The sequence below is a fragment of the Oryctolagus cuniculus genome, chromosome 12 (assembly GCF_964237555.1).
Source record: "Oryctolagus cuniculus chromosome 12, mOryCun1.1, whole genome shotgun sequence".
Lineage (NCBI taxonomy): Eukaryota > Metazoa > Chordata > Mammalia > Lagomorpha > Leporidae > Oryctolagus > Oryctolagus cuniculus.
In genome coordinates, this window is record NC_091443.1 from 86,654,011 (window position 1) to 86,666,789 (window position 12,779).

The 12,779-nt window shown below is 60.3% G+C and overlaps 2 protein-coding genes across 20 annotated transcripts in view; one reads left to right on the plus strand and one right to left on the minus strand.

The window, feature by feature from the left end:
* Window positions 1-893: 893 nt before the first annotated feature.
* FBXL22 (F-box and leucine rich repeat protein 22) lies at window positions 894-3,400 on the plus strand. Its single transcript, XM_051821904.2, has 2 exons — window positions 894-1,360; window positions 2,937-3,400. Exons 1-2 carry the CDS (start codon window positions 1,026-1,028, stop codon window positions 3,271-3,273), a joined length of 672 nt encoding a protein of 223 aa, XP_051677864.2. The 5' UTR covers window positions 894-1,025; the 3' UTR covers window positions 3,274-3,400.
* Window positions 3,401-7,045: 3,645 nt separating this feature from the next.
* The window catches only part of HERC1 (HECT and RLD domain containing E3 ubiquitin protein ligase family member 1), a 224,822-nt gene continuing 219,088 nt past the window's right edge, over window positions 7,046-12,779 (minus strand). For all 19 annotated transcript variants that reach the window (XM_070054352.1, XM_070054347.1, XM_070054350.1 and 16 more), the window contains exons 76-78: window positions 12,495-12,647; window positions 10,168-10,473; window positions 7,046-7,694 (exon numbers count right to left, since the gene is read on the minus strand). In XM_070054352.1, the coding sequence (XP_069910453.1) occupies window positions 7,509-7,694; window positions 10,168-10,473; window positions 12,495-12,647 (645 nt within the window). In that variant the 3' untranslated portion in view covers window positions 7,046-7,508. The remainder of the gene's footprint in view (window positions 7,695-10,167; window positions 10,474-12,494; window positions 12,648-12,779) is intronic.

Sequence of the window (12,779 nt, forward strand, 5' to 3'; positions counted from 1 at the left end):
CAGGGAAGTGGGCACGTCGAGGCCTGCTACGGAGCAGGCCCTCAGCTATGAGTCTGCAAGCAGCGGCCGTGGCCCACAGCCCCTCCACGCCAAACGCTGGGTGGCATCTGTCGCCGCTGGCTCCGCTGACCAGGGCCCTGGCCACCTGCTGCTTCCCCGTGCCAGCCACGCAGCCGAGTGAAGCCAAGCATTTCCTGCACTTCCGTTCCCTCTGCTCCAGTCACTGGGGGCGGCCGGGCTGCTCTCCCCGCATCCCCAGGCCAGGCTGGCCGTGCCCAGCGGGACCTGCGGCCACTGTGCGGGGAGGGAGAACTGAAGAGAACCCAGGCCTCTGAGAACGAAGGCGTTCGTGGGGGATGGAGGGCGGCTCGCAGGGCCGGGCCACGGAAAACCGGGAAAGCCAGGTGAACGTGAGCCTGAGTCAGCCCTGGCCGCTGCGCTTCCTAGCCTGTCCCCGCTGATGTGCCTGGGGGAGAGCCGAGACGCAGCCGAAGCTCCTGGCTCTGGCCTTTGAAGCCATCCGCAGAGAGAACCAGCAGATGGAAGATCTGTCTCTCCCTCCCTCTGTAACTCTCTCAAATAAATCAATGTTAAAATCAACAATCACCTGGGGAAGCCGAGCTCCTGCACTTGGGTAGTTTATGGAAGGAGCCAGGGTGAAAATGGGAGAGTCAGGGAGGCCAAAGCAGGCCCAGGCCTAGAGAGGCAGCCCCGCGAGCAGCTGTCCACGCAGGGGCTACAGCCCCGGCCGGTCGGCCACAAATCCTTTTAAGGAAACTATTTAACTGCAATCGGCTGCTTTTCCGCCCGGAGTCCCAATCCCCCTGCACCAACTGCTGCCTGGAGCCTGGATCCCAGCTTCCCCCAACCCCCTCCTCGGAGCGGCAGCAGCAGTTGTCAGCCAAAAATAGAGCCCATTCCTCAACCATATATGTCCAGCAGGCCCGGGCCGGGGAGGAGCCGCGGCGGTGGCAGGCAGGTGGGCCGGGCCGCCCGCAGCCGCCGCGGGCCCCCGCTCGCTCGCCATGCACCTCACCCAGCTCAACCGCGAGTGCCTGCTGCACCTCTTCTCCTTCCTGGACAAGGACAGCAGGAAGAGCCTGGCCAGCACCTGCCTGCGGCTGCGCGCCGTGTTCGAGGAGCCCGCGCTCTGGCCGCTGCTGCACTTCCGCTCGCTCGCCGAGCTGCGCAAGGACAACTTCCTGCTGGGCCCGGCGCTCCGCAGCCTGTCCATCTGCTGGCACTCCAGCCGCGCGCAGGTGTGCGGCACCGAGGACTGGCGCAGGAGCGCCTTCCACAGGACCATCTGCAGCGGCCACGAGAGCCTTGTCAACGACTTCCTCCTCCAGGTGTGCGACAGGTACGCCGGCTCCGCCCGGGGCCGCCCACGGGCAACATCCCCAGGGCTTCGGTGCCGCCCGCAGGGGGCGAGGGCGGGGGCGTGGCGGGCGCCTCCTCGCGCCCGGGCCCGAGCAGCTTCCTCGCCTGCCCTGCACCCCTGCGAGCAGAGGGCTTCAGCTGCGGGCAGGCTGTGGCCCGCGCACCGTGTGGCTGCCCGGGCTTTAGCAAATACACGTACGGGTCGTCCACCGACGTGTGCCTAGGACGAGCAGCGCTGGCCCTTCGGTCGCGTCCTGCATCCTGCGTTATCTGCTGCCCCACCAGGCCCGCTCCGTCCTGGGAGGAGCGGCTGCGGGCAGGACCGCAGGGACCCCAGGGGCCACCAGCCCCCGCCAGCCCCCTGCCCGTCTTGCCTTCCTTGGCGGCTACGCAGCAGCCAGGCTGCAGCCTCCAAGTTCCCTAGCCGCTGTGCGCCGGCAGCACAACAGAGCGGCAAGGAGATAGGCAGTGGTCCCACCTGTGTTTTTTTTTTTTTTTTTTTTTTTAAGTCGGCAGGGAGAAAATAGATGGACTGCCGGCTGGGCCCAGACTGGGGGGTGGAGGGTGGGCTACCCTGAAATTGCTCTGCCCTTGCTGTGAGAGAACCGGGCAGGTCGGGGGTCACCTCGTCTGGCCAGCAGGGGCACTGGTGTGGCACAGACGCAAAGGAGCTGGCAGTGAGTCAGGCCCTGTGCGGTCCACCCAGCTCGGCACTGTCCTGACACCGTGACCCCAGCCCCAGGAATCAAACCCAACCTCATCTGTCCTCTGTGGACAGAGGCAAGCCCGCACTCCCGGGGCAGAGAGTTCCCAGTGGGTACCAGGAAGCCCGGGGCTCAGCGCTCTGTCCAGTCTCTAAAGGTTCCCAGGGCAGATCCGGATGGCGCGACACCGAGAGCTCAGAACCACGCTCCAGGCAGCACTGGCTCCGGCCTGGCCCAGCGAGGTTACCGTCGGCCCGGGGCCCGCAGCCAGCGAGCCACAGCCACGCCCATCACTGGCGCGCCCTAGGCCACTGTCCGCCTGCACAAGCCCGGGAGTGCACGGGACGAGTGTAAAGCCTGAACCCGCACCTGAACTCGAAGGCGGGGGCTCCGGCGCTTGCAAGCGGCCATGCCCAGAACATTTCAGTTCCTTTCCCCAGGCGCATGGAGCAGGGCTGGCCAGCAGGTGCAGCCAGGGGGCTACGGTGAGGCCGGGAACAGCCGGCACCCCCCCCCCCCCAGGCTGCACCTCAGCGCCCGGGCCCCTGGAGCAGTCCTGCTCCTGTTTGTTTTCTAGAAAAGTGGATGCCCACTGCCCAGAGGTCACCCTGCAGACGCGCCCCGAAACCAGCCCCGTCCGACTCCGCCCCAGATCTTCTCCCTGCGGCAGGTCCCGGACGGTCCCAGCGGGCGCCCTGCCAGGGTCGCCGCGGGCAGTGCTCTCCCGCACCGAGGCCACACCGCGGCGACGCGCCCTCGCCCGGCGGGCCCGGCTCCTCCCCGGGAACACCTCCCCGCGCGGCCAGGGGCGGGCCTCGGCCCCGGCTCAGGCTCACGGCGCTCTCCCCACAGGTGCCCCAACCTGGCGTCCGTCACGCTGTCGGGCTGCGGCCACGTCACCGACGACTGCCTGGCCTGCCTGCTGCGCTGCTGCCCGCGCCTGCGCGCGCTGCGCCTGGAGAACTGCGCGCGCGTCACCAACCGCACGCTGGCGGCCGTGGCGGCGCACGGGCGCGCGCTGCAGACGCTGCACGTGGACTTCTGCCGCAACGTGAGCGCGGCCGGCCTGCGCCGCCTGCGCGCCGCCTGCCCGCACCTGGCCCTGCGCGCCGAGCACAGCGCGGCCATGCTGCCCGACCAGCCCCCGCGCGTGCCCGCGGCCGCCCTCCGCAAACTGCTGCCGCGCTAGGCCGCCCGCGACCGCTCCTCCGGGCCTCAGTTTCCCCGTGTGTACGACGGGGAGGATAACGCCTACCTCACAGGAGGGCTTTAGATGTAAGATTGACGCGAGATTAAATGGCCGGATGCTTGGAAAACGCGCGGTGCCTCTCGCTACACACCGGCTGCCCGGCCCCTCTTGGCGCGAGGTTCCCCGTCCCGCGCTCCCCGAATCCCACCCTTGGGGAATCCGTGGCCTTGCTCGGTGTCCTCCGGCCACCGCCCCAGCCTCCCTGCGGAGCGACCTCGGGGCTACCCCCTCCCCACCCCCTCCCCGGGCCTGGCGGAGGAGAAACCCGCGGCGCAGGCCCGGGCCCACGCCAGCCTACTCCTTTCCTGGAAGCGACTGCACAAGCCATTCCAGAACATTCGCTGCCATTTCTCTTATGAGTCTCCCATAAACCGCAGTCGCCCATGTACCCGACCACTCTCGGAAGAAGGGGTCAAAATCATTTGAAAAAGCCACACTAAAGACTCAAAAATAAAAGCAGTAGCCCAGGTCGAGCCCTTTGACAATGGAACGGCCATAAGCTGATATAAAGCGAGAGCTTCACCCGTGGGTTCTGCTGGGCGTGGCCACACGCCTGGACTTCCGGCGCCAACCTCAGGGCTTCAGTCCACTCATGTCCACCTTGGTTAAGGCTGAGCCCAGCAGCAGCTCCTGGTCCCGGGACCTGGGGAAGACGGGCTGAGCCAACAGGCCGGAAGCGCACGTCTGGGTGGGCAACGGTTGCGCCTGGCTCCACCCACCCGCAGGTGGGACCAGGGCCCTGCGTCCAGCGGCGGCAGGTGTTTCTCCTCCCTTGAAAGGCACACAGCTTTCTTCATCTGTTGCCCAAGTGGGGGAACAGCGAAGGGAGAGAGGCGAAGCCGGTTCTGCTGGGCCTCCCATTGCAGGGACGGAGACAGCAGGAGGCAGTGAGAATGGTATTCGGCCATTTCCACCTGCAAGCGCTTTTGTAAGAGGGCAGGCCCCAGGCTGAGCCGTCCGCTCTCACCCGGGACCTGAAGCTGCGCAGGTGGCTGTGCCCAACACTGTTTCTGAGGCCCCAGGGTGGCCCCCACTCTGATAGGGGGAGCTTTGGGCCTTGAGCCAATGGGCTCTCTGCATACTATCTGCCAACAGCCACTGTTCACTGTCACCAGGCGGGAGGGAAGACCCCCAAGGAGCACAGTGCCCACCTAACCTAAAAGGCAGCAGGGGTCCCACGGGGCAGTCAGGACGCTGCTGGAACACTCAGCCCACAGCGGAGTACCTGGATTGGAGTCCTGGCTCCGCCCCCGATTCCAGCTCCCTGCTGAAGCACACCCTGGGAGGCAGCAGGTGACAGCTCAGGTACTTGAGCTGCTGCCATCCTCATGGGAGACCCAAACTGAGTTCCCAGCGCCCGGCTTCCGCCTGGCCCAGCCCTGGCTGTTGTGGACATGTGAGGAATGAGCCAGCCGATGGGAGATCTCTCTCAGGTAAGTGAAAACTTAAGGGTCCCAGGGCAAGTCCGGCAAGGGCGAGCTGGCGGCCTGCCGGTGTCCCAGAGCCACTGGGAAACCCAGCCGTGCCCTCACAGCCTCTACGAGGGGTCTTCCAAAAGTTCACGGACAATGAATGTTAGGACAAAACCATGCATGGATTTCAATTATTTTTGCAGCAACCTTGTCTTTTAGATACACTTGTCTGCGAACTCTGTGAAGCACCTGGGTGTGAGATCACACCTTCCCCACCCTGGAGTGCTCCTTCTTTCCAGTGCTGGTTTTGACAAGGCCACACACGGGGAAGGCGGGGAGCGGGGAGGGGAGGGGCAGAGGGCCAGCCTGGTCTGCACACGCGCGCGCCTTCAGTTTCCGTTCAGATTCTGGCTGGGGTGGGAGCAGCGCCCTGAGGCACACTGCCAGTCTCTGCACAGGCTGAACGGAGGGAAACTGAGTGAGGCCCGCCCTCCCCCTCCCCGGCCGCCTGACAGGAAGTCCACACAACTTTGATCCAGGGCTGTCCCTTTCCTGACCTTGAAGTCCTGGTCGATAAGGGAGAAATAAGCTGCTCCCCTAGGGGCCCGCCTTCCAACTCCAGATTCAAGGGTCAAAACTTGTTTTTGCTCAGATCTGAGCTCAACAGTTGCAGGCCCCATCTGGCTGGCAGTGCTGGGTCAAGGCCACAAAGCCAAAAGGCCCAGACCAAAGCTGCACCGTGAAGGCCATCCGGGAAAATCTTAAATGTTGAAGGCCAGGCTCAATGTTTTCTGGAATCTTCTCAGGGTCACAAAACTGCAAGCATTTGCTAAGTGACTGAGACCAGCCCTCACCTCCACCGGAGTTAGAAATGAACCCAAGAAATCCTTCCCTTGGCCCCGGGGCTTTCGAAAGTCAGGACAGTGAACAGATGACAGGTTTCCAATAAAGACGGCAGAACCCATGCATCCCAGGCCTGACCTTGGACATGGGAGCAGGCGTGCCAGCCTGCAGAGGGCACTCCTGCCTCTCAGTCCAGAGCCAAGTGGCCACAAAGGTCACAGCGTCACAAAGGCTGAGGCATTATTCTGATCGGATCCCACCGAGAGACGGCACTCTGCACACCCAGGTCCAGTCCCACAGGAGGGCAGTTACTTGTCACCAGCAGCAGCTCACGGGAGCCCCAGACACCTGTCTCCTGGATCTGCCCAGGGTGGCGGCAAGCAGAGGCCTTGTCCTGATAGAGAAGTGGTCTCCTAGGCAGAGGCCCACATGCCTCCCCCACCCAGAGTATGTGCCTCAAGCCGGAGCACCAGCCCTGCTACCAACTGAGTTCTCAGATCAGCATTAAGGGCTCCTCTTTACCCAGAAGCCTTCTGGGGTCCGCAGAAGCTTGGGTCTCCCCGCTGAGGCACAATTCTAGTAGAAACCCTTTTTCAATAAAATAAAGATGCCATCGTTCCAAATATTGTTAATATTCTCACTGGGAAGATCAGTTGACCACCTTAGCTGGCAAAACAGCATTTTCTTCCCCTTTCTCTCTGAAAACACTGCCCCTTCCCTTCCTGATGCGAAGCGAATGCCTGCAAGGCACCGTCGTCCAGCACCTCCGTGCCCACGAGGGACAGCGGGACAGCCGTCGGTGCCGGACAGCAGCTCGCGCTGCCCGCGGCCACGGCCTTCCTGGAGGCTCTGAGGCTGCCCCCTTCCCCGAACACAGGCGGCCCCGATGCTCTGGGCCCAGCGGGTCCACCACCAGTGACTCGCGGCGGCGGGGTTCGAGCCTCAGGGCCCCGGGACAACAGCCGTTGCCCGTCACTCGTCAACCCTCACGTTACCGCCTGCGTTCGCTCCCAGTCCCTCCAGGCATCAGCGGTGCACTCAGCACCACCTCGGCTGGCTGCTCACCCGGCTGCCGTGAACGGCCCCGCGCTTCGCCTCCACTGCAGGCGCGTCCTGTCTTCTCGCGACCATCACAGGCCGCGCTGGCCCTTCCTCGCCTCGTGGAGCTGCGCCCAGGCGGGCTGTGCTGCAGCTGCTCCGTGAGGAAGGCTGAGGGGACAGGCAGAGCGGCTTCAGCAAGGGCCCTGCACGGAGGGAACAAAGCGAGAGACGCCCAGAGGACAGGGGCGCGGAAGACAACCAGGGCTCCCAAGCCCCGGGGGCTCCTGGGAGCCAGCCTCAGGGGAGGGGTGTTTGAGTGACGCCCCAGCTGCCCGAGGGAGACCCATCTAAGGGCTCCCCCTGGGCCGGCAGCGCCAGGCAGAAGCTGGCTGGAAGGAACCACAGCGGCCCACACCTGGCTCCTGAATCCGCTTTATTTCTCTGCATGAGGAACCCTGCACAGGCAATTCAAATTAAAACAAAATAAATATATGAATATTCATGTAAAACTGTCCTTTCTAATGAACAATTATACACAATGTACAATGTCATGTTCACTGGGTGGGTTTACAAAAATGTATCATTCCCAACTAAAAATGCACCAAAATGGTTCCATGCAAACTTATCAAAAGCGACCAAAAATATGGAGGGAAAAACCTGACTGAGAGCACTTTGTTTCTGTTTGTTTTTGTACAATCACAAAAAAATAAAAACATCTAGTTTCTTTGTTACATTTAGAACTAAATGTGGCCACTGTTTATAATGTCAGTTTATGTCTCTAAAACATCTATGTAGTTACCATAAAAGTAATCAACATCAAATTGGAAGTGAGCATTATTGAGAAAAGAGGGTGGCAGCACCCAGGCGGTCAGCAGGCGATCAGTAGTCGGTGTCGGAGCCCTCGGCGTTGTCCACGTTCCTCGAGAGCATGTAGTTGTCCATGTCGATGGAGCGGCAGTTGTTGATGGCGTAGCGCAGGCGCTCGGCCATGACCAGCTGGCTGGAGTAGGGGGGCAGCCTCAGCTGGAAGAAGCACGTCTGTGAGGTAGGCAGACTGTCGTAAGGCTGCAGAGAGAGAGACAGAGCCATGACTGGGGGCGGAGGGGCGCCGAGCCCAGCTCCAGAGCAGGAAGAGCCCCCTCCTGCCTGCACATGGGACTCACGGCCACCACTGGGCCAGCAGCCCGCGGAAGCAGAGGCGACAGCACGGGCTCCGCTGCTCCAGGGCCCTCAGGGCTTTTGGGCAGACGCTGCCTCCCTCTCCTCACCTCCTCCAGTGCCCGTGTGTAAGGTGGCAGTGGGTCCTTGAGAGATCACACCTCACACCATGCCTGGCACAGGGTAAGAGTCCAGGAGGGCGTGGCCCTGAAGGCAACAGCAGGACTGCCCGAGCAGAGCAACGGAGGACGAGGGTGGGGCCCCGCTGGCTGCGGAAGCCGCATCCCCCCTTCCACCTCCGTCCCCAGGGGGTGCACTCTGCATGCCTCGACTGCCACACCTGCCGGCACCCAGCTCAGATAAGGAAGGAGCAGCCAACTAAATCCCAGGCCATCCACGTAACTGACAGTGATGCATCATTAAAAACAATAATTATGACAAACAGATCAGAAGAGTGCTTGGGATAGATCATGAGACCCGCCCCCCCAAAAAAAAAAAAAAAAGAACACATAATTCTTGATACATCACACGGCCAGGGGAATAGCACAAAGGCGAGATGCGCTCCTACAGAGCCTGCATCCTGTGTGCTGCCCGCTCCCTCTCCTCCCTGCAAACAGCATTTTCCAACCCACTGCAAACAGTAATCACACCACCTCGTTTGGATACAGAAAAAGAACCTGCCCTCTTTCTTGTTCACCGTTCCCTTGATAATGGCCTCCACCTAGGTGAGCTGTAGTGGGCGAGAAGGTTTGAGGGCCCAGGAGCAGGGCCAGGAAGCAGAAAAACGAGACTGGAAGGGAGAGGTCCGGCGTGGCTCTGATGAATTAAATGCGGGTAGCAGGGAAATGATCCAAGAGCCACACCGTGGTCAGCGCTGTGAGGCTGACAGCCCTCAGCAGGGGATCAGGTGGGTTAATTTCCGGGGCGGGGCGGCAGACAGGAGACCAGGGTTCTTTCCAGGGCTGAGCAGAAGTGACCCGTTCCCTACGCACACTCCCTCCCTCCCCCCAGCAGCCGGCCTCCGAAGCAACAAAACAGATTTACAGCCCATAGTTTCTGCTAAGTCATGCAGAAAATTTATGGAAAGGCTCTTTTCATAGCCCTTCCTGCACTCGGCTTCCCCAGGGAGTTGAGCCCAGGAGAAGAGCACAGGCCCGGCCTCAGGAGGCAGAGGGGAGGAGCAGCCCCGGCTCAGGCAACCTCAGGCGGGAGTTGCTGTGAAAGCACCAGAGGCCGGCGCTGAACCCGGCAGGAAGGGCCTCACGTGCAGAGGTCTGCTCTCCTTACTGTTCCCTGGATCGCGTCACGGGCCTGCACAGCTCATGAGAGAGGGGGCCTGGGAGGAGTGGGGTGGAGACAAAGGGAGTGCAGACATTCCTGACTTGGTGCAGCGAGTGCTGAGTTTAGGGCCGGAAAGAAGGGAGTCTGACAAGGTTTCCTGCAGGACTGGGGCACAGGGCACAGGAATGCTTCCTGGAGGAAATGACATTGGCATTGGGCTGCCAGGATGAATGGTGCTTGCCTGGCACAGCAGGAAAGGTGTGCAAAGGGGAACTTCCTCCAGTAGAGAGAGCAGTCTGCACACGGCACAGGCATCTGAAGACAGCAAGGGGTGCTGGGGAGAAAGGCTAGCAGCCCAGGATGGTCAGAACAGAGCTAGGTGTCAAGAGGTGGTACCAGGCACCAGATGTGGAGCTGTTTAAAGCAATTAGGGCCACTGACATTCATCCTGGAGTCAACACAGGGAGCCCCAGGGGTCTGATGGGAGGAGAGTGAGCGGTCTGATGGGTGCTTGAGAAAGAGGACTCTGGCAGCAGTGTGCGCTTCTGACTCGGTGGCCTTTCATTTCTACGCCACGTGTTAACGCAGCAGTGGGGCTGGGGCTCCACAGCTGGCGCCTTCCGTCAGGCCGCCCACGCGCACCACACGAGCAGGTGCAGGTTGCGTGACTGCTGCTTCTGGCCTCTCTAGGCTCCTCCTGCTGCACTCACACCAGTTGCTGGTTAGGATCTTCACGCACACGGACAAGGCCATGCGGGGCACACGAGTTGCAGAAGCAGCAGCATAGGGAAGGAGAGGCAGAGGTAACATGATGATCCCTCTGTGAGTTCAGCTGTGGCTCAGGGAAGCGTGGGAAGATTCAGGGCGGGCTGTTGCTTGTAGGATGCGTTCTACATCCACTAGGGCTTTTTCCATGGACGCTAAGTGATGTTTGTGAATAGCTTTTACTACTGGATTTCTTTCTTAATCTGGGAATTCCAGGTGTGAAGCCTGAATCAGCAGGACAACTTAAGGGTCACAGTTTGGTTTTCCAAACACGCAAGCAACACTGAAGCAATCCGGGCAGACGTGACCAAGGAGGAAGAAACCGCACACTTACCCTATCAACCTTCATGATCTGAAACCGCTGGGAAATGTCAGCGGTGTTGGCCGGCAGCCGAGACCGGCCCGACACAAACCGCATGAACAGCACGCGCTCCTCGTTGGAGAACTCTTCCAGCGTGTGCCAGAACCACTGCACCAGCTGGTGCTGCTCGTCCACCTCGCGGTAGCGCACCACTTTCTTCAGGACGTCCACGGAGATGTCGGGCATCCCGCACACCATCTGCTCCAGTTGCTTCGCCGTGAGCAGGGACAGCAGCGGCACAGGCACAATCCAGGACATTCCCTCTCGGACCGCAGCCACCTGCTCCCGGGGGAGGGCGCTCGTTCAACATGTGTGCACAGACCGGGTACCCGCATGACCCAACCGGGCTGCCTGCCTGCTTCCCCAGACCCTCTGCTCCAGGCCCCGGGTGCCCATGAACGGCGCCCACCCTTGTTAAAGATCCTTACTGCTGCGGGACTCCTGTGTGCCTTCTGGGCCCGGATGGCGTCCATTCAGGAGCTCACCTCTTTCCCCCACCGAATCCCAGCGGAGCCCTCCCCCTGCCAGCGCGCACACCCTTACTGCTGGTGGCAGGTGGCCATGTGCTGGGAAGCTGGGCTGTGCCTCAGGGTCAGAAGCTCTTAGAGGGTTCACCTAGCTGTCCATGCTTTGGGACATTTATATTTTTCTTTTGAAAATAGTTATATTCTTCTTATGAAAATTCTTTATTTATTTATTGTAAAAACAACTGTTTTTATATGTAGAAGAAAGTGAAAGTGAGAAGTCCTTTTTCAGGAGAACAACAGAAAAGGCAAAGGAGGTGTGGCTCTAGCTCCCGCTCCACCACCCACTCTTTGCCTTTAGCGCTGTCCTGGGAAAAGTGAGGCCAGCGCTGCTGCCTGCGCCCTGAGGGGAGCAGGCACGTGGAGCAGAGGCTGCCTAATGGCGCTGCTGTTGCTTCCTCTCAGTGCTGAGCTCAGGCCACCTGGGAAGTGCCAAGGAGGGAGCAGCCAAGCAGCCAACAGCGTGTTCAGAAATACACACGTGGTATGGCACACCCCGACCCCAACAGACTCCTCACTGTTCACGGTTTGCTTCATAAATACCTCATTCTGGCCAACTCACAACCCTCTCAACTTACAACAGAAGGCTGAGGGTGTGAACAGGAGCCACGCCCTGGAGAAGGCCCCAGGTTACAACTGGGGCTAAGGCTGGGGAGCAGGGACTGGCAGGGAGGCAGTCTGCTGCTGAAGGGGCTGGCCCAGCCAAGCTCTGCCAAGAAACAAGCTGTCGCGCCCGCCAGAACACAAAACAAAGGCTGTCCGGGAACACGTGAGGCTAAGGGATAGGGTGGCTGTTAGGGGTGCGGGGACCACTGGGGACAGCCGCGGGAAGAACACTGGGAGCACTGGGAGCGGGACAGGCCTCATCCTGAGAGGGAAACACGGTGAGGCCAGGGCAGAGGGCAGCTCCATCCGACCTCCGAGGGCGGGCCAGCAGAGGGCCTGGACGCCGCGGCGCTGCCGTCGACACGTCCCCTCGTTCCTCTGGACTTGGTGCTTTAGTCCAGGAAACGGCGATAGTTAGTAACCCCGACCTCACAGAGTAACCTTGGAAAAGACGGCATGTGAGGGGCCTGGCACCGCGCGGATGTGCAGGGGCTGATCAGTGCATTTTCAGTCAGCTATTTACTTTCTGAGGACTAAAGATACTCGTGAACCAAAAGTGACCACTAAGCCCCGGCTGTGTAGACAACCTCATCCACCTTCACTAAGCTAAGGGACAGTTTTCTGACCAACGTGCCTCAAAGCCAAAGTCCAAGAAGGGACCAGGAGTGAAAGGTCTGGAATATGCACTCTTCAAATCATTAAACTTCCGTAGTCTCAGAGCTGGCGTCCAGCCCCTGCGAAGAGCCCACAGATGAGGGGGCTGGAGGACAGCTGCTCTGTGCAGGGGATGCATTCCTAGCTGGGGTCTGAAAGACTTCATTGGAGGAGGGAGAGAAGCACTCCTGTGGGTCCTAAGACCATTCACAGGAGCCCTGAGTGACCCCAGCTGGAGGCAGAGGGGGAGGCACTGGGATGAGGAGCAAACAGTAGGCCATGGGGACAAGCAGGACTGAGGAGGAGTGAGAAGACAGGGTCTGGATGCCAGGCTGATGCCTGGCCTCAGTCCACACAATGAGTGATTCAGAGCTGACTTAAGCCTTTGCATAAGAAGAAAGGAGACCCAAAGCTGTGGCCTGAGAAGTCTCTGAAGTAGGGGTCAGAGACACAGTTGGCTCTCGCTTGGAGACAAGGCCGAGCGCTCAGTACAGATCCCGAAATGTTTCTTCTCACCTGTCGGTCCATCTCATGGAGTCGGTATTCAATGGCCCTCTCAACATACTCCTTCCTGTTGGAAAACGTGAGTGGGATACTATTTCCACCAGGGATTATAGGCACCATCTTGCCATCCGCACTCTGGCCAACAAAAGAATCAAGAGGAATCATCTAAGAACAGAAGAAAAAACAATTTCTATTACACAGTAGAAATGACAACAAAAATTATGTTACATACAAATGGAGCAGAATGGTAACACAGCCAAGATCTGTAAGGATAAAAACAAGGCAGATGAAACACAT